This window comes from Sinocyclocheilus grahami, unplaced genomic scaffold (assembly GCF_001515645.1).
Source record: "Sinocyclocheilus grahami isolate Dianchi unplaced genomic scaffold, SAMN03320097.WGS_v1.1 scaffold24.1, whole genome shotgun sequence".
In the NCBI taxonomy this organism is placed as follows: domain Eukaryota; kingdom Metazoa; phylum Chordata; class Actinopteri; order Cypriniformes; family Cyprinidae; genus Sinocyclocheilus; species Sinocyclocheilus grahami.
Window position 1 is genome coordinate 2597551 of NW_015505203.1, and position 20215 is coordinate 2617765.

At 38.4% G+C, this 20215-nt stretch overlaps 1 protein-coding gene across 2 annotated transcripts; it reads right to left on the reverse strand.

Moving 5' to 3' along the window:
- Positions 1-85: 85 nt before the first annotated feature.
- On the reverse strand, positions 86-18245 carry LOC107562665 (glycogen phosphorylase, muscle form-like). 2 transcript variants are annotated; one of them, XM_016247351.1, is made up of 20 exons: positions 17879-18245; positions 16174-16275; positions 13523-13601; positions 13333-13436; positions 13109-13240; positions 10007-10118; positions 9311-9393; positions 9075-9218; positions 8811-8903; positions 7371-7517; positions 6906-7069; positions 6077-6191; positions 3817-3918; positions 3575-3722; positions 3253-3311; positions 3029-3170; positions 2718-2925; positions 2367-2501; positions 2155-2221; positions 86-1190 (listed from the first exon to the last, which is right to left on the reverse strand). In XM_016247351.1, the coding sequence occupies exons 1-20, from the start codon at positions 18119-18121 to the stop codon at positions 1041-1043; spliced, it is 2529 nt and encodes an 842-aa protein (XP_016102837.1). In that variant the 5' UTR covers positions 18122-18245; the 3' UTR covers positions 86-1040. The 2 variants fall into 2 exon arrangements, with proteins under 2 accessions (XP_016102837.1, XP_016102844.1); XM_016247358.1 differs by lacking the exons at positions 16174-16275; positions 17879-18245 and adding an exon at positions 14515-14636.
- Between the last annotated feature and the right edge of the window lie 1970 nt (positions 18246-20215).

A 20215-nucleotide genomic window follows, 5' to 3' on the forward strand; every position in this document is an offset into this window, starting at 1 on the left:
GGTTGCAAGTCCATGTAAGGGTGACATAAATAAACCACCATCCATTATCACTAAGCCACCAATTTATGCCTAGTTTAATTGCATATTTGCAATTCCAAAAGCACTGCACCATACATTAATTTCCTATTCTAAATATATAAGTCTATCACAATATATCAGAGTAAATACATGTCAGGGTCTTGAACGCAGCCTGGTCGGTATAGAGAATCACACTTCAGTGCTATATTAGTTTTGCTACCTCACTGGATTCAAGCAAAGTTTTCTGCAGGGCCCCATCATTCCTGCAGGTCTTATTTTATGTGGTGTGAAAACCAGTCCAGAGTTACAACAGTATATGTGGAAAGAATACAACACTTCATGAGGACAAAAGTGACAGATCATGCCTAATGTGCTAAAGTGAGGAGCTCTGCGGGTGAAAGAACAAGTCATGAGCATCAAGAGGCCAATGAAAGACAGGCAGAGATTTAGACCTAAACATACACAAACAACACTTGTATGGTTAAGGCAGGTCTTTTTACGAAGTCAGAACATGTGACAGACAGGTATTTTATATTGTGCCATTTTTAAGTCATTAAAGCCCAAACTGTTCACGTAATAACTGCTTGTCAAAACTAAAATAGAGTATAAGTGATTCAAAATTCAAACATTTTGCCACAACTTTGTCATCATCATGCTGTGATATGTAGCAAAATAAAGGTTTTTGCTATACTTTGCCCTCACAGTGTATGTTCGGTTCTCCAGGATGAGGCTGTGCTGTTCTGCTGGCATGGATAGACAAATACTTCATATCTTTTCATAATATTTCACAGAAAAAAACTTAACATTCTTACACCAACACATACTGTATATTATTAACATGCCACAAAGCTAGATGCGCTGACAGCTCGTCGCTGGAGCAGGGTTGTGAGGTATTCTGGATGGAGAAACATCTCCTATGACATGTCAATGTTAAAATCACCTTTATACATCGTCACAATGGTAGATAAACTGAATGTGAGAACAGCTACAACAGATGGAAGATTTTGATGCTGTGGAACGACTTAGCGGGGGTCGTCTGGGGCTGCGATCTTCTCCAGACTAGGCTCCATGTCCCAGATCTCACGAGCGTACTGGGCGATGGTGCGGTCGCTGGAGAATTTGCCACAACCAGCAATGTTGTGGATGACCATCTTGGTCCATTCTTTAGTATTCTGTTTGAGAACGAGGAAAAGGAACACGTTTCGAGTCAGGCCCTGCACTGGTTTTCTGTTGTGTGTTAAAGCTCTTTAAAGCATTACATTAAATTAGAAGGGAATTATAGGACATGTTTTTAAATAAACTTGTGTTCTGTCACTGATGGAACAGTCATCTTGAATTGAAAGATCCAAAACTTGTTTTTTGGACAACTTTAGAGGCAATTTTCTCAATATTTAGATTTTTTTGCACCCTCAGATTCCAGATTTTCAAATAGTTGTATCTCGGCCAAATCCTATCCTAACAAACTATACATAAACGGAAAGCTTATTAATTCAGCTTTCAAAATGATGTCACATATAAACATTGTCTCCTTCAGGCAAAATGGACCAAAAATATTAATAACTCATTTTGTTCGCATACACTACCGATCAAAAGTTTGGGGTTTGTACGTTTTTTAATGTTTCTGAAGAAAGTACGCTATGCTCACCTAGGCTGCATTTATTTAATCAAAAATACACTAAAACCGTTAATGTTACTACGTTATTACCATTTTACATAACCGTTTTCTGTTCAAATATATTTTACAACGTAATTTGTCCGTGTGATGGCAAAGCTGAATTTTCAACAGCCTCCAGTCTTCAGCATCACATGATCCTTCAGAAACCATTCTAATATGCTGATTTGGGACAGGTATTATTATCAACTATTAAAACAGTGCTTCTTAATATTTTTGTTGAATTTATGATACATTTTTTCAGAATGTTTTTAATAGATTTCGTTCAAAAACAACACATTACGGACCCCAAACTTTTGTACAAATGTATTTTTGTCTAATAAAATGCGCTCTAGAATGAAAATGTCCTTCCTATTAAGTTTGTAGCAAATAAGTTTAGCCAGGCTCTGATTAAACTAAAGGCTTTTGGCTAGAAACTCTTCCTGAAATACGCTGAAACATTTCATGTTTTTTGTAATACAAACCTTATACAGGGCGCTGACTTTCTCCTGACATTTAATGTAGTCTTCATAGTCAGCAAACACCTTGAACCTGCAATCACACCAGACAACCAAAATAATTAACAATTTATATGATCACTGTTAATCTGTGGCTATGTGAGAAATGGACATAGATATCCAAAAAAGACATAGCACTTTTTGGGATTTTTTTGTTTGTTTGTTTTTGCTTTTCTTACCTGTCATGGTGCATCAGCATCTTAACAATGTCTTTAAACTGATCAGGTTCTCCAGGGCTGAAGAATCCTCCAGAGATCTGATCCATGACTTGCTTTAGTTCTGGAATGCGGTTATAATACTCCATGGCATCATATCTGGAAATAAACCAACTTCAACTAAGTCATTTGCAACGTTTCCTTCAGTGCAGTAAAACTGAGAACATTTGAATTTTATTACTCTGTTTAAATAGATGAATGTTCAAAAAAATTAATTTAAATAGATAAAGCTTTCATAAACATGAATAAATGAATGCGCTAAAACAAACAAATAAAATGCTATTCAGCAAATCGTTCATTGACGCTTGCTGTCACCCTTTCTTATCCAGAGCTTCCACATCCTTCACTCTCATGCCGAAGATAAAGAAGTTCTCTTCTCCCGCCTCTTCTGCCATCTCCACGTTAGCCCCATCCATGGTGCCGATGGTCAGAGCTCCATTCAGCATGAACTTCATGTTGCCTGTTCCAGAAGCTTCTGTTCCTGCTGTGGAGATCTGCTCGGACAGGTCAGCTGCAGGGATGACTGAAAAAGAGAGAAAGAAGCAGGCAGAGCGAGTTATGTGAATGAATTAATAAGACAGGAAGCTGATCCAATGATAAAATCTGTCACTAAGTTTGCATTCTACCTTTCTCAGCCAGTGTAACCCTGTAGTTCTCAAGGAAGATGACTTTCAGACGATCTCCCACCACACTATCATTATTTACCACTTCTCCAATTGCTGTGATAAGTTTGATGATCATCTTAGCTGTGTGATACCCAGGAGCGGCCTTGAAGATGCATGATTTAGCCAATTAGCATTCAAACTTGAGTAGAATAGAACAGATTGGTCAGTGAAGTGATCAGTCTAACCTTTCCTCCAATCATAATGGTCCTAGGAGTCCAGGCCTTGTTGGGCTCCTTCTTGATGCCTGATCACACAAAATAGTAAAGGTAAAGTAGACTATCTTTGGAAAGGAATAATAGCTTGCTGTTTAGTGCATACTGCACAGTACACACTGTATACTGCCTACTGAAATAAAAGTAGTATATGAAAAGTTATGAAATAAATGTTCCAAACTTTCCAGTAGCATACTAGATATGCATGACTTGGTTTCACCATTGAATGGGAAGCTTGTAAAGCTGGAATAATATTTAGCTGTTTCAAGAGAAACCTGAATTATTATTGACTTACGGTTGTAGAGGGTGATGATGTGCAGACAGTTCAACAGCTGTCTTTTGTATTCATGGATCCTCTTCACGTGAACATCAAACATGGAGTGTGGGTTAATCGTCACCTTGTATTGTTCTTCTAGATGCATCGCAAATTTCATCTTACTCTCCTGAAAAAGACAAAGCAATATATCATGTGGTGGCAATCATGTTTATGTAGAATATGCACAACTCACTTTGACTGTGGGATATTTTCTGTCTCACCTGTTTGACTTTGGAAATGTCTCGAATGAAAGCATCATCATCCACAAACTTTAAGAGGTTCTTCAGCTGGCTCAGGTCACGGATGTATTCCTCTCCAATTCTCTAATGTTTAACACAAGACATTATGATTTAAATTTCACAGTGTTTCTCACACAAAGCTTTTGACTGGCTTGGACTAAAATCAAATACGGTTTAGAGATGGGCGGATCGATCCTTAAGTATCGATACTTTCGATACTGATGTTGTATTGAAAAGATCGATCCTCACATAAAAATATTGATTCTAAAGTGCATTTTTTAACCATTAATTTTATTAATTTATCAAGAAATTCGGTGCATAAAGCTTCTAAGTATATTAGCGAATAATTGTGTTGGATAGAACCATTTCTCCTGCTCATCGGAACACACGCAAATGCTGAAAGACAGAACCAATCAATCACAGGCAGCGTTCGCTGCTGACGCATGGCTCACAGAGCTTGGTCAAATAGGGCTGCGTTTCCCAAAAGCATCAGAAGCTTAAGTAGATCTATAGAAACCATTGCCACATTATTACATTAGCCTACATAACATTGTTACTGTATATAAAATTAATTCTGAAAAATGCATCACGGTTTCCACACAAATATGAAGCAGCAATAATAATAAATGTTTCTTGAGCAGCAAATGATATTAGAATGATTTCTGAAGGATCATGTGACACTGAAGACTGGAGTAATGATGCTGCAAATTCAGCTTTGATCACAGATGCATTTTAAATTACATTTTAAAATATATTAAAATAGAAAATAGTTATTTTAATTGTTATATTTCACAATACTGCTGCTTTTACTGTTCCCCCCCCCCAAATAAGTGCAGCCTTGGTGAGCATGAGACTTTAAAAAAAATTACAAAATCTTACTGACCCCAAAATTTATTTTAAATTGGCTAATTTGTGCAAGTAAATTTATTTAAACTGGTTGTTAAAAGTTCAAATGGATTGTGTTATGTTCTGTAATTGCTGTTAATAAATATGTCAGAAAAAAATATGCTAAAGTTTCTCCTTTAGGGGTCCAACAGCCTGGCAGCCTTTTCCAAAAATTAACCATGGTTTTATTACAGTAACCACAGTTTACCACAGTATTTGTACTAAAATGGAAGTAACCACAAATTTACCATGGTAATAATAATAATAATACATTTTAGTACTTATGTAACACCATGTTTATTTCTCATGAGGTATCCTCAAAAGTTCACCTTTGTAATGTATCTACCCTTAAAGCATGCATACTTGAATGGTACCACTATGCTCACTTTTAGGGGTATAGTTGCACCTTTGAGGTTACTGCCCCTAATAGGGCTAATGTACAATTATAGTATATTTTATTTCTGACAGTGTAAACAAAAAAGGCCTATGAAATGTTAAAAAACATGGCTTTAAAATCTAATAGTAAGTGAGTATAATTACTGATTATATTCTTTTAATAATTTAAAAGATCAGTTTAGTTTAGAGGTATCGGTATCGATATCGGCGATACTGGGCTTGAAAATATCGGTATCGGATTGAAAATAAAATTAGAGGTATCACCCATCCCTACTATGGTTATTATATCCCGTCCTTCGGATGAGACGTTAAACCGAGGTCCTGACTCTCTGTGGTCATTAAAAATCCCAGGATGTCTTTCGAAAAGAGTAGAGGTGTGACCTCGGCATCCTGGCCAAATTTGCCCATTGGCCTCTGATCATCATGGCCTCCTAACAATCCCCATATCTGCTGATTGGCTTCATCACTCTGTCTCCCCTCCACCAATAAGCTGGTGTGTGGTGGGCGTTCTGGCGCACTATGGCTGCCGTCGCATCATCCAGGTGGATGCTGCACACTGGTGGTGGATGAGGAGATACCCCCTGACAATGTAAAGCGCTTTGAGTGCCTAGAAAAGCGCTATATAAATGTAATGAATTATTATACTTTGTGTATGTTTTCTCAGTACACTCTTAAAAATAAAGGTGCTTCACGATGCCATAGAAGAACCTTTTTGTCTAAATGGTTCCATAAAGAACCTTTAACATCTGAAGAACCTTTCTGTTTCACAACAGGTTCTTTGTGGTGAAAAAAGGTTCTTCAGATTATAAAAAGGTAAGAAAGAGATGGTTCTTTAAAGAACCTTTGACTTCTATGGCATCGCTGTGAAGAACCTTTTGAAGCACCTTTATTTTTAAGAGTGTAGTGCTCCCTACCTGTTCATACATGTACTGCTAACTTTTTTATCAGCAATGTTCTTTACCTCAGCGATAACCTCAGCCAGTCCTGGGTTGCACATGACAAGCCAGCGACGAGGAGTGATACCATTGGTCTTGTTCTGAAACTTCTGTGGGTCCACATCATAGAAGTCCTTAAAACTGAACACAGAATCAACCCAACCAAATTAGATAGAGCTTTTTTTAACCAGGGCTAAACACTACATGAAATTATCGTAATGACAGACATATTATGTTGATATAAACAGTGGCCTTTAAAAGTATTTGGACATTTAAGATGCAAATATATGAATGTCATTGCTGTGGACAAATATGCTTATGTTGTCTTTCCTCAAAATAAATGCTCATATTCAAATGTTTGGGCTTTTTTTATGATACTTTTGTTAGGCAAGGATTTATTAAACAGATCAAAGGTGACAGAAAATAAATTTTTAACTTTACAAAGTATTTCTATTTTCAGGCTGTCCACAAAAATATTAAGCAGCACAACTGTTTTCAACAATGATAATAATAAGAAATGTTTCTTGAGCACCAAATCAGCATATTAGAATGATTATGAGTAATGGCTGGCGAAAAATGTATTTTGTCATCACAGGAATAAATTTAATTTTAAAATAAATTAAAATAGAAAACATTAAATTGTAATAATATTTTACAGCATTTCTGTTTTTACTGAATTTTTCATCAAATAAATGCAGCCTAGGTGAGAGACTTGAGAAACTTCTTTTGGAGGCATTAAAAATCTTCCTGAACCCAAACTTTTAAAGAGTAGAATATATTTTTAAATGTGATTTAGGTGTCCAAATACTTTTTTGGGGCCACTGAGCTGTAATGTAAACACATTAAAAGACATACACAGTGTCCTTAATAATGTTTGAGTGGATTTGTGCCACGCCATTGACTGCGTGAGAGCCAACGATGCAGAGATGGGCCATGTTGATCTTCTTCTGCCCGTCCTCCTCAATAAGAGACATGCGTCTCAAACGATCATGATCACCAGGGTAGAGCGCAGAGATCCGCTGAGAAACCAGACAGAAGATGTAAGGTCAAAACAGAGCGTAACGGGCAAGAAAGTACATGGGAAGTTACTTTTCTTCATCTGCAATTTACTGGATGCTGAGTCATGTTGAGCAGAAGAGGTTGTTTATATAACCTCACTGTGCAGTTTACTCCTTATTTGGAGTGGACACAGTCCTTCAGTCCTACAGTCCAAATGCAGTTACTGATCTCCCAACCCCTTCAAAACACATCAAATCTATTTTTTATCTACAAGTAAATTTCAAATGCAATGTGCCATGAAGAGAACATCTGTTCCCAGACCTCCAGGTGACGTCGGTTAATCTCGTAGATGATCTCTAGGTGACGGGGCAGGAGGTTTTGGAACAGGTCGACAGGCCAGCGTTCCAGAGCTTCTGGTAAGACAGTGTGGTTAGTATATGCGCAAGTACGCACAATGATGTCCCAAGCCTGAGAAGAAAGAGAATGACAGAAAGTCAAGTAGTGGCAGAGCGATGGAAAAACAGAAATTAGAAGAGGAGTACAACATTAGGCTATGTTCACACTTGGCATCTTTTTTGACGCTGTCAGCGTCTGTTTTACATTATAATCCTATGGAGTTAACCGTGTTTTCAAAAAAGTCCTGAGTGCTTTTTAAAACGCCACTGCCGGCGTCTTTTTCTGCAGCTCAGAGCGTCTTTTCAAGTTGAAAAAAATTCAACTTTTCTGAAGAAAAAAAAACGCCCTAGGTCAAGCGCCTTTTTTGACAGCTGACCAATGACAAGCGAGTGGCGAGTCATTTCCATAACAACAAAAACAACAAGAAAAATGGAAAAGATAGCCGGTAGATTCGTTCGTACTAGTTTCGGAGCACAAGGAGTTGTATTATATGAGCACAAAACTGTATCTAACTTAGTCTAAAATATGCCACAAACCGTGCATCATTCAACCGGAGCTCCTGAACTAAATTGTTGTAAGCACCATACTGTTTTCTTCCCTGTATAATGTTGCGCACCCACAAACATCATTGTGAACCGACATTCTCCTCCCCGTTAACTTCAAAAGGCAACGCAAGAGCCAACTTTTTACTCTTTCTCGACATTTCTGCAGCATATAGCGCTAGGCTACTTTTGTAGCTGTTGTTATAGCAACAAAAGACGCCCTCGGCTGCTATTTGTAACTAAAACGCTGTCAGCTTTTTATTTTACTGAAAAAGCGCTCTTGTCAACTATTTCTTGCCAAAAAAGACGCCAAGTGTGAACACGCCCTTATGGTCTTGTCCACATGGGCAAAATTTTATGGACCCTTTTCACATTTCTGGGGTTCACAGAAGAGAAAGTCATAGCTGAGTAAACTTCTATAGTGGTGAAAGGAAACTACAAGAAGTATATTTTTTGTGTTCCCACAAGAGTAAAAAGTATCGAGAGGTTGATTATGGTAGCAAAAAGACCAAATATCAATTTTGTCGCCAATTAACTAGTTCTCTGAAATGTACCGTCAAGGTAAAACAATAAAAAGTACAGTATAGTGTTATAAATGTACATTAAATGTAAAAATTGAAAATATAAAAAATGCAGAAAAAATTTGATTAACAATGTTCACAACTGTTAAGATGTCATCACATTCAGTAAAAAGGCTCCATTCTAGAAATCAGCCAATTTAAATGTCATGTCCTTATATTACCCCTAATAATCAATTTAATAGTCCTATAGTTTGACTGCATATCTTTTTTTGAGCATGATAAACGAGGATTTTTCAGCTCACCGTGTCCCAGGACAATTTCTCATCATCCATCAGTATTCTCATCAGTTCAGGGATGGCCATTGCAGGATGAGTGTCATTCAGTTGTATAGCAACCTGAACAAAACAGACAAAGGAAGGACCTCTTTAACAGTTTTTAATGCATTAGGTTTTATTATTCAGTATTATTCATATGAATAAATCACACCAGATATGACACAAACTGTGTTGAATGTTCTCTACACTCCGGTGTGTAACATGAAACAAAGAGCTCCCGGACTATCTTACCTTATCTGGCAGTGTGGTCAGATCCATGCGCACCACCTCAGTTGAGCCAAACTTGGAGGCTTTGAACCTGCGGATGATGTCCTGGAGAGTCGCAGCCACCACAAAATACTCCTGCTTCAGACGCAACTCTTTCCCCTCAAAGAACTGGCATATACAAACAGGAGGATCTGTCTACATTTAGGCTCCAAGAGTCATGAGTTTTGTTTCTTAATATGAATCACTTGAGTTGCACTCACATTGTCATTAGGGTAAAGCACACGGGAGATGTTCTCAGCGAGATTCTTGTCCAGAACGGCCTGGATGTAACCACCAACATTAACTGTTTAGGGAGAGAGAAAGATCTAAGGCTCAAAGATACAGTTCGCACTTCCATTCAACAGTTTGAGGTCAATAAGGTTTCTTTTTTATATATAAATTATATTTACATTTGTGAACCTGGACCACAAAACCAAGCAGTCATAAGGGTACAATTTTTTTTTTATTGAATTGGTTTGTTAGGATAGGACCATATTTGGCCGAGATACAACTATTTGAAAATCTGGAATCTGAGGGTGCAAAACAATCAAAATATTGAGAAAATCGCCTTAGAGCGAAGAGAAAAAAGTCCTTAGCAATGCAAATTACTAATCAAAAATTAAGTTTTGATATATTTACGGTAGGAAATTTACAAAATATCTTCATGGAGCAAGATCTTTACATAATATCCTAATGAGATTTTGGCATAAAAGAAAAATCAATCATTTTGACCCATACAATGTATTGTATGGTACTGGTTTTGTGGTGCAGGATCACATTTATATGTAATACTAGATATTTACATAATGATAAATGAATGATAAGGCTTATAATGAAAGCTTATGATGAATAATAAGGCTTATAGGGCTGGTTAAAATGTCTTAGAAACATTCATTGATTGATTGAAGAGAACTCACAGTCTTTGAGGTGGAATTCACATGGAGCTTTGGCAGACCAGAGCCTCATAGTGTTAACAATGTTGTTTCTGTATCCTGGGACAGGTGTGTCATAGGGAAGGGCAAGGACGACCTGATACAGATTTAATGGGAAGATGTCACAATCTAGGTCTTGCTTTGCATATTGGTTGTTCTGCTTTAGGCTGACCTTCCTGATGTACACTACCGTTCAAAACATTGGGGTCAGTAAGATTTTTTTTATATTTTTGAAAGAAGTCTCTTACACTCAACAAAAATCAATTGCTTAATTTATTTGGTCAAAAACACAGTAAAAACTATTATTATTAAAATATTGGTAAATATTACTACAATTTAAAATAACAGTTTTTTTATGTAATTTATTTCAGTGATGCAACTCTGAATTTTCAGCATCATTACTCCAGTCTTCAGTGTCACATGATCCTTCAGAAATCATTCTAATATGCTGATTTATTATCAATGTAGGCTACATTATAATTCTGGAAACATTCAACATTCACAGCCAATACAGCATCATCTTTTCTAGATTTTGGCCAAATGTAGGCTACTAAACAAAAGGGGAAAAAACTATCAAAAGACATTAAAGTATTTTTAAGATATTTAAAAATGTTTGCTGCATTGTTAAAAAAACGCTACTTGTACAAGATTTTGAGTGTTAAAAAAAACATAAGTAGCTTATAGGCTCACGTCGCATTTTATTAGCCCTATTACATTCAGAAATAATGTAGGCTAAAATGCGGTAGCTAAAGCAAAATGTTTACAAACTTTATAAACACAGTTATTAGTTTCTCTCCACAACAAATCCTCTAAAGTTAAGGCTATGCGTTTAGGCTATAAAAACGTCAATCCAAAAACAAATTAATTTAAGGTGAAACTGATGCCTACCTCTCTCATTCAGCACGAATCCAAATGTTTCCATATTCGCGACATATCTGGATGCTAAAATATTATTTATTATAGGCTAGGCTTTGTACATTCATCGACATCATCCTTTACAGTGAGGCGGTGGTCACGCTGAAAGCAACAGATTTTGTACAACGGAGCAGTGTAACTTTTTATTTGTTTCTTTAACTATTTTATTTTGATAATGAACAGGCTGCAATGTCGCAAAAATATGTTGTGTGTGCGCGTGAGGTGCCGGCACGATGGTCATACCAACGCTGGATGGTTATACAGGTAGAAGCAAGACATTATCAGTCTCTCTGAAATCCTGTGCTGACCAGCTGGCCCCCATCTTCACACAGATCTTCAACAGATCACTGGAGCTGTGCGAAGTCCCTTCATGCTTCAAATGCTCCACCATCATCCCCATCCCAAAGAAATCCAAAATTACAGGACTTAATGACTACAGGCCTGTGGCTCTAACATCTGTTGTCATGAAGTCATTTAAGGGCCCACCTGAAGGACATTACTGGACCCTTGCTGTATCCTCTTCAGTTTGCCTACAGAGCAAACAGGTCTGTGGACGATGCAGTAAACATGGGACTGCATTATGTTCTGCAACATCTAGACAGACCAGGGACTTATGTGAGGATCCTGTTTGTGGACTTCAGCTCGGCCTTTAACACTATCATCCCAAACCTCCTCCTGCCCAAACTAACTCAGCTCTCCGTGCCCACCTCCGTCTGTCAGTGGATCAACAGCTTCCTGACAGACAGACAGCAGCTAGTGAGGCTGGGAAAAAACAGTACTCATCCAGAGTGAGCAAAAGGGCTAGCAAAATCACTCTGGACCCCTCACATCCAGCACACTCCCTCTTTGAACTGTTGCCATCTGGTCGACGCTACAGAGCTCTGAGCACCAGAACGGCCAGACACAGGAACAGTTTCTTCCCTCAGGCAATCCATCCCATGAACACTTGACAATAACTGTGGAACACACAACACTATTTATACACTCATACACTTATTTATCTAACACACACACTTAGTCTACACCTCAAATTGTCTTATTGTAATATACCTGCACATACAATTGTCAATTTATATATTTTTATTTCTTATTTACTTGTTCTACTTTTTATTCTTCTTTTATTATCTGTGTTATTGGTCTGTCGCTGTCGTTCTGTTGCACTGCGGAAGCTTCTGTCATGAAAACAAATTCCTCGTATGTGAAAACATACCTGGCAATAAAGCTCATTCTGATTCTGATTATTCAAAACTGTCAAGCTTTTGCAAAATAAATAAAACTGTAAAGCTTTTGCAAAATAAATAAAACTGTAAAGCTTTTGCAAAATAAATAAAACTGTAAAGCTTTTGCAAAATAAAGAAAACTATTTTCTGCTGTCTCGTTTTCCTTTCCAAGAACTTTGGAATGCGTCACAATGAACCATAACTCAGCACATTTTTTCTTTCGTTTTGTAAATCTGTCAGTGATTTAAGTGAAATATATTTCGTGTATATGCCTATATTCCTTTTTATGTAAGCCTATAGTTTTATTCTGTTTTCTCCGTTCACAGAAGCGCTGCAGTTGGATAAAGAAAACTACTTTCTGCTGTCTCGTTTTCCTTTCCAAGAACTTTGGAATGCGTCACAATGAACCATAACTCAGCACATTTTTTCTTTCGTTTTGTAAATCTGTCAGTGATTTAAGTGAAATATATTTCGTGTATATGCCTATATTCCTTTTTATGTAAGCCTATAGTTTTATTCTGTTTTCTCCGTTCACAGAAGCGCTGCAGTTGGGTGTGATCTGTTGAATCCTTCTCAAACTATCCTCGGATAAACTCTAACACCGATGCATTGCCATTACGACTTACCCATGATGAGTTCACAGCTGAGCGGGCATTTCACTTGTTGGCGTCAGCGTTACATTGGCATAGGCCGTACTACTGGAATTCGTGATTGGTTGACAGCAAATTTCAAATATTAAATGGAACGATAAAATAACGTTATTAACCGGTTAATGGCAATTTCAAATTTTCGATTCTTTTCGGAACTATAAAATTTAGTTCGTTTCCGGTTTTCGTTTTCGTTCCTTGAACCGGTTCAGAGCCCTGCCCCAAATATGAGTTTGTATTCCACAATGTGAATAATGACATTTCCATTCCAATTAAACATAGATACATGGTTGCTTTGCTCTCACCTGTGTGTCCACCCATTTCACTCCATCAGGGTGGTGTTCCACTCGACCATAGAAATGCACAGGGCGCATGTATTCAGGCCGGGCTTTTTCCCAAGGATTGCCATAACGCAGCCAATCATCCGCTTCCTCCGCCTGTCAGATGATGTCAATCATTTACTAAGACCCAAATGCAACAAGAGAGGTGAAATACATTTCACTGAGATATTGTTGCAAGTGTGCTTTACCTGCCAGCCATTCACGATTTTCTGATTAAAGATTCCAAACTCATAGCGGATTCCATATCCATACGCTGCCAGGCCCAAGGTTGCCATGGAGTCCAGGAAGCAAGCTGCAGAAAAAGAGAAATTAAGCTCTCTATCACAACAAGCCCTCTATTAATCTCACGATCAGCACATTTAAAGAGACTAAGTTCACCTGCCAGTCGACCAAGGCCTCCGTTGCCCAGGCCAGCATCCTCCTCCATGTCCTGCAGCTCCTCCATATCCAGACCCAGCTGAGAAGAAACAGAATATGAGAGCAAGAGGGACCAAAGAAGGTATGTAACCTCTGAGAACACAAAACATGCTTTGTTGCCTGGTTTCATCTTTCATCAAACACATATTTGTAGGCATTCTCAGCATAGCAGTGCATATCTAGAATGATTTGTCTTTCATTTCTTAGTTAGAATTAAAGAACCAGGGGCAACTGATCTAAGATTAGCAAGTATTACAATGCATAAAGCTCTAGATCTCATCCATAAGATCTTTATTTATAGCTCCTTATTTATTATTATGCTATCACTGGTTATGATGATGACTGAAAATGGCCTCTTTCTTTATACAAAATTTTATTTTTAAAGGTTCAAGCACTGAGATGAATGGACTACTAACTGATAATGTCCCCCGTGTATTATAGATCTCCTCTATTTGGACAAATGAATAGTCCCACACCAAACACACACACCACTGGCTGAGCCAATGTTGTTATGTAGAACACAGTAGGACAGGGGTGTCCAAGCCTGTTCCTGGAGGGCCAGCATCCTGCAGAGTTTAGCTCCAACCATAATTAAACACACCTGAACCAGTTAATCTTCAGACTCACTGGAAACTTCCAGGCAAGTGTGTTGGAGCTGGTTAGAGCTAAACTCTAGGACGCTGGCAGGAACCGGAACAGGTTTAGACACCCCTGCAGTAGGACCATTCACCAGATTGCAATAGTTTTTTGCGCCACTAGGGGTGCAGAAATTTCACACTTCAATTCATTCACATTTACTTCCTTGCAGAGTACTGCAAGGCTGACATATTCCTATAGGCCATAACTCAAAAACGAGTTAGAATTTTAACACTCGTGGTTCCATCATCCTAAATACAATGGGTTTTTTGAATGGGTTTGTGGTTTGCTTGAAATATTTGTAAATATGTCCTCACCTGATAGATGGCCTCGTCACAGGCATTCTCCAAAGCTAAGTTTACCATGGTGTTTTGAAGAGTCCGTCCAATGTAGAATTCCAGAGAGAGATAGTACACACGCTAGAGGTAAGACAAATAAGGAGAAATGTGAAAAAAATAAAGAATACAATTTTAAAAAGAGCATTTTTTTATTAAAATTTTTTTAAATATATATATTTAACGCCAACAGCTGAGAGCCATTTCGAGCAACAGTGAAGTAGGAGCCATAAAAGCCCCTGCTGCTGAGCAGACTAGCCTATCTAATGACAAGCATTATTGTGACAGGTGCACAACACAAGCCTAATCTGTAATGGACGTCTGAGACCTCACTGACCGCCACTGCAAAACATTCAATCATTGAAGGCTGCACAATGACAACTAACATGGAGGATTTGCTAGTGCACAAAACTAGTTCGTAATATTTAGTCTCTTGTCTATAAATGATAACAAAGGTTAGGACAGAAGAATGTTTGTGCTGTGTCTCTGACACATTGCTCATGTAAAAATAGCAGCATTAGCTGTCAGCATTTAAGGTTGAACACTCTGCCAGGATCCCAGACAAATTCCAAATACACAGAAACTATATCCTACCCTTCAATTATTTTTAAGACTGCACGTGTTTTAGCTCTTTATTTTTAGAATGAAAAAAAATAGAAAACAGAATTGTACATTTCCTGTAGGAATTACAAGTACTTACAAAGTAGGTAAACTCAAGTTTTAGGATTCTTTTTGCCTTTCCTTTTTAAAAATAGTATTTTTGGATTTATATGGAAGAAAATAATATCTGCAGTTAACATTATTTAAAATATAAGTTGAGGGGGGGGGGGGGGGGGGGGCTTTATTTTTCAGCATAGCAGTGCATATCTAGAATGATTTGTCTTTCATTTCTTAGTTAGAATTAAAGAACCAGGGGCAACTGATCTAAGATTAGCAAGTATTACAATGCATAAAGCTCTAGATCTCATCCATAAGATCTTTATTTATAGCTCCTTATTTATTATTATGCTATCACTGGTTATGATGATGACTGAAAATGGCCACTTTCTTTATACAAAATTTTATTTTTAAAGGTTCAAGCACTGAGATGAATGGACTACTAACTGATAATGTCCCCCGTGTATTATAGATCTCCTCTATTTGGACAAATGAATAGTCCCACACCAAACACACACACCACTGGCTGAGCCAATGTTGTTATGTAGAACACAGTAGGACAGGGGTGTCCAAGCCTGTTCCTGGAGGGCCAGCATCCTGCAGAGTTTAGCTCCAACCATAATTAAACACACCTGAACCAGTTAATCTTCAGACTCACTGGAAACTTCCAGGCAAGTGTGTTGGAGCTGGTTAGAGCTAAACTCTAGGACGCTGGCAGGAACCGGAACAGGTTTAGACACCCCTGCAGTAGGACCATTCACCAGATTGCAATAGTTTTTTGCGCCACTAGGGGTGCAGAAATTTCACACTTCAATTCATTCACATTTACTTCCTTGCAGAGTACTGCAAGGCTGACATATTCCTATAGGCCATAACTCAAAAATGAGTTAGAATTTTAACACTCGTGGTTCCATCATCCTAAATACAATGGGTTTTTTGAATGGGTTTGTGGTTTGCTTGAAATATTTGTAAATATGTCCTCACCTGATAGATGGCCTCGTCACAGGCATTCTCCAAAGCTAAGTTTACCATGGTGTTTTGAAGAGTCCGTCCAATGTAGAATTCCAGAGAGAGATAGTACACACGCTAGAGGTAAGACAAATAAGGAGAAATGTGAAAAAAATAAAGAATACAATTTTAAAAAGAGCATTTTTTTATTAAAATTTTTTTAAATATATATATTTAACGCCAACAGCTGAGAGCCATTTCGAGCAACAGTGAAGTAGGAGCCATAAAAGCCCCTGCTGCTGAGCAGACTAGCCTATCTAATGACAAGCATTATTGTGACAGGTGCACAACACAAGCCTAATCTGTAATGGACGTCTGAGACCTCACTGACCGCCACTGCAAAACATTCAATCATTGAAGGCTGCACAATGACAACTAACATGGAGGATTTGCTAGTGCACAAAACTAGTTCGTAATATTTAGTCTCTTGTCTATAAATGATAACAAAGGTTAGGACAGAAGAATGTTTGTGCTGTGTCTCTGACACATTGCTCATGTAAAAATAGCAGCATTAGCTGTCAGCATTTAAGGTTGAACACTCTGCCAGGATCCCAGACAAATTCCAAATACACAGAAACTATATCCTACCCTTCAATTATTTTTAAGACTGCACGTGTTTTAGCTCTTTATTTTTAGAATGAAAAAAAATAGAAAACAGAATTGTACATTTCCTGTAGGAATTACAAGTACTTACAAAGTAGGTAAACTCAAGTTTTAGGATTCTTTTTGCCTTTCCTTTTTAAAAATAGTATTTTTGGATTTATATGGAAGAAAATAATATCTGCAGTTAACATTATTTAAAATATAAGTTGAGGGGGGGGGGGGGGGGGGGGCTTGTAATATGTCAAGGATGTAAACTAGCTTCCTTGTGACAACGGCAGACCTTCTCGTTCCGGTTTTAGGACTGAACCAATCACAATTCTGTATGCAAAATAACACAAGAAAACCAATCACAACAAACATGCAGAAATTATGATGACATTATGATGACAACAACATATTCAGTCAATTGAAGATTTTTAAACTTAAATCTAAGCGTGTAACGTTTATAAAAATAAAAACCGCATCAAATGCTGAAATTATGTAGAAAACATGTTTTTGCTGTTGTTGTGTGTGTATGTGTGTGTGTGTGTGTGTGTGTGTGTGTGTTTTGTAAATGCAACGGTTCAGTGCAGTAATTTGATTGATGTTTCCAGTTGGGCATAAGAGAAAGCTATTAGGTCTACTTGTTTTAACATATACCACGAGCATATAGGCCTATTAATATTTTTTATCGAACTCGCACCGTCAACAATGATAAAAGAACAATTTGACCTGTTGATACAGTTGTCAAGGGCACCCTCTTTCCATACATTCGTGTGACTTGATCTGCAGGACATTGAATGCAGTCGCTACTGATATCAGTCATGAAAGCTTATGCAATTGTTGTAAAAAGGCATTGCCATCTGCCGAACCATTAATGCATTAAGCGGCATTTCCTGATGCAATATAAATACCACAGTATTACACTTGCAAGAAAGATAAAAATGTCATTTTTCTTGTATTTTGCAGAGTTGCGGCTCTAGCCTCTACTGCGCAACATTATGTCGCCAGTTGTGTGATCTGACCCTCCTCCCGTCTGTCGGTGGTGTACGTGCGACCCCGGACTGAACGATGAAACTGCGGCATTTGAGTTTCTTACTTTAGGGTCTTTCTCGTAGTAATGCTGCTGCGTCCGGATCCATCTTCCCACCAAATGGTCGCGGACGGTGTGCGCCAGGGCGAAGTAGTAGTCGCGCTTCGTTGCAACATTACGGTCCTTAACCAAAGTGAAGTGCAGATGGCGATTAAAATTGGTCTTGAGGTCTGCGACGTTTTCAACCCCGGCGAGACCTCGCACGGAAATTTGCTTCCTCTTCTCTTGGTCCGTCAGTGGCTTGGACATCTTGTAGCTGGTTATATAATAGGAGGTTTGGCGCACCAGGGATACAGTGTGCGTGATGCCTCCTGCGTGTGCGCGTCACTGTGATCTCCAGCAGATGCTTCAGGGTCAAGCGCGCTCATTGGCGCTCACACTCGCTCACACTCCCCTCTATATATACATGGCTACTATATATGTACAGGCTGGGCGGGTCATAATTCATGAAACACTGGTTAGTATTGGTTAAATTGATCAGTTGGGGTCACATAAGCCAATTGCGCGACTGCTTACACAAAAGACTGCATAACAAAAATCTACAGAATGTTGATCAATCTGAAGGCCACTGAATAATTCGCACACTGTTAACTGAGATTACAGTAGCAAGAGAAATGTGACAAGTTTGAGGGTACCAGTATCACGTGGCGCACACACAAAGCGTTCAAACCATTAAAATTCAAATTCAAATTCAAAAAGTGAAACTTTCGTATATTCTAGATTCATTACAAGTAAAGTAAAACATTTCAAGCACAATCAAGCACAGTAATATCATGGTCAGCAAATCAAGTGGTTTTGGCAGTGTGGGCAGGTGCTAAGTCCTGCTGGAAAAGGACATCAGCATCTCCATAAAGTTTGTCAGCAGATGGAAGCATAAAGTGCTCCAAAATCTCCTGGTAGACGGCTGCATTGACTTTGGACTTGATAAAACACAATGGACCAACACCACCAGACCACGGCACCCCAAATCATCACTGACTTCGGAAACTTCACACTGGACTTCAAGCAGCTTGGATTCTGTGCCTCTCCAGTCTTCCTCCAGACCTTGATTTCCAAATGAAATGCAAAATTTACGTTTATCTGAAAACTTTGGACCACTGAGCAACAGTCCAGTTTTTTCTCCTTAGCCCAGGTAAGATGCTTCTGACGTTGTTTCTGTTTCAGAAGTGGCTTGGTAGCTCTATTCCTGAAGACGTCTGAGTGTGGTGACTCTTGATGCACTGGCTCCAGCTTCAGTCCACTCCTTGTGAAGCTCTCCCAAGTGTTTGAATCAGCTTTGCTTGACAGCATTCTCAAGCTTGCGGTCATCCCTGTTGCTTGTGCACCATTTCCTACCCAATTTCTTCCTTCCAGTCAACTTTGCATTTAATATGCTTTGATACAGCACTCTGTGAACAGCCACTTCTTTTAGTAATGACCCTCTGTGACTTACCCTCTTTGTGGAGGGTGTCAATGGCTACGTTTACATGCAACCAAATAATCCATTTATAATCGGATTGACGGCTCAATCGGACTGAAAAACCTTCATGTAAACACCTTAATCGATCCGATTGAGCTCAATTGGAATGAAATTTCGATCAGATTGAAGGGGGGGGTTTATTCCTTTTCTAATACAATTGAGAGTGCATGTAAACACTCGATCGGATTGAACCCCGAAACTGAAAGAACTGCGCATGTGCAATGACGCAGAAATAGCGTAATGACGTATGACGCGTGGAACGAGCGGTCCTTCCTTTTGAATAAAGTGTTGTATAAATGCATGTACTGTCATTATAAAACTCTCCTTTCACTCGGCAACTGTGAAGTGGAGCAGGACAACCTCCCACCAGTCCTTGTTTTGGATTCTCATCCACAGGCAACCCGCTTTGGGAAATTTTTACTGTGTGATAAATATGAGCAGCACGGCACAGCAGTTTATATGTATATTTATCCATAAATTAATATGAATTCTGCTGTTAAAAACAAATAAATAAACCATGTAGGAAAGTGGTTATGTGCAAACAGTGAGAAACTCTATATTTGTGCAGTGTGCGCATGTCAAAAAAAATCAATTCCGATTTGAAGCTTGTGACATATAAACACGCACATCAACCCGGTCACTTTCTCTAGCGTTCATGTAAACACTACATTCAGATTCATCAATCGGAATGAATTCAGTCCTATTTGAACCAAAAATTGTGCATGTAAACGTAGCCAATGATTGTCTTCTGGACCATTGCCAAGTCAGCAGTCTTCCCCATTATTGTGGTTTCAAAGAACAAGAAATAACCAGGAATTTATACTGTAGGGATGGTCATTTAATGAAACTCCAACGTAAATATTCTAATGTTTTGAGACACTGGA

Bases quoted from the DNA above. Each gene is read 5' to 3' on its own strand.
- LOC107562665 (XM_016247351.1), bottom strand. From the start codon at position 18,121: ATGTCCAAGCCACTGACGGACCAAGAGAAGAGGAAGCAAATTTCCGTG. The intron at 13,241-13,332 runs GTAAAGCACACT...ATCATCTGACAG, and splicing joins AAATCGTGAATGGCTGGCAG to GCGGAGGAAGCGGATGATTG. The intron at 3,171-3,252 runs GTTAGACTGATC...TGCATCTTCAAG, and splicing joins CCATTATGATTGGAGGAAAG to GCCGCTCCTGGGTATCACAC.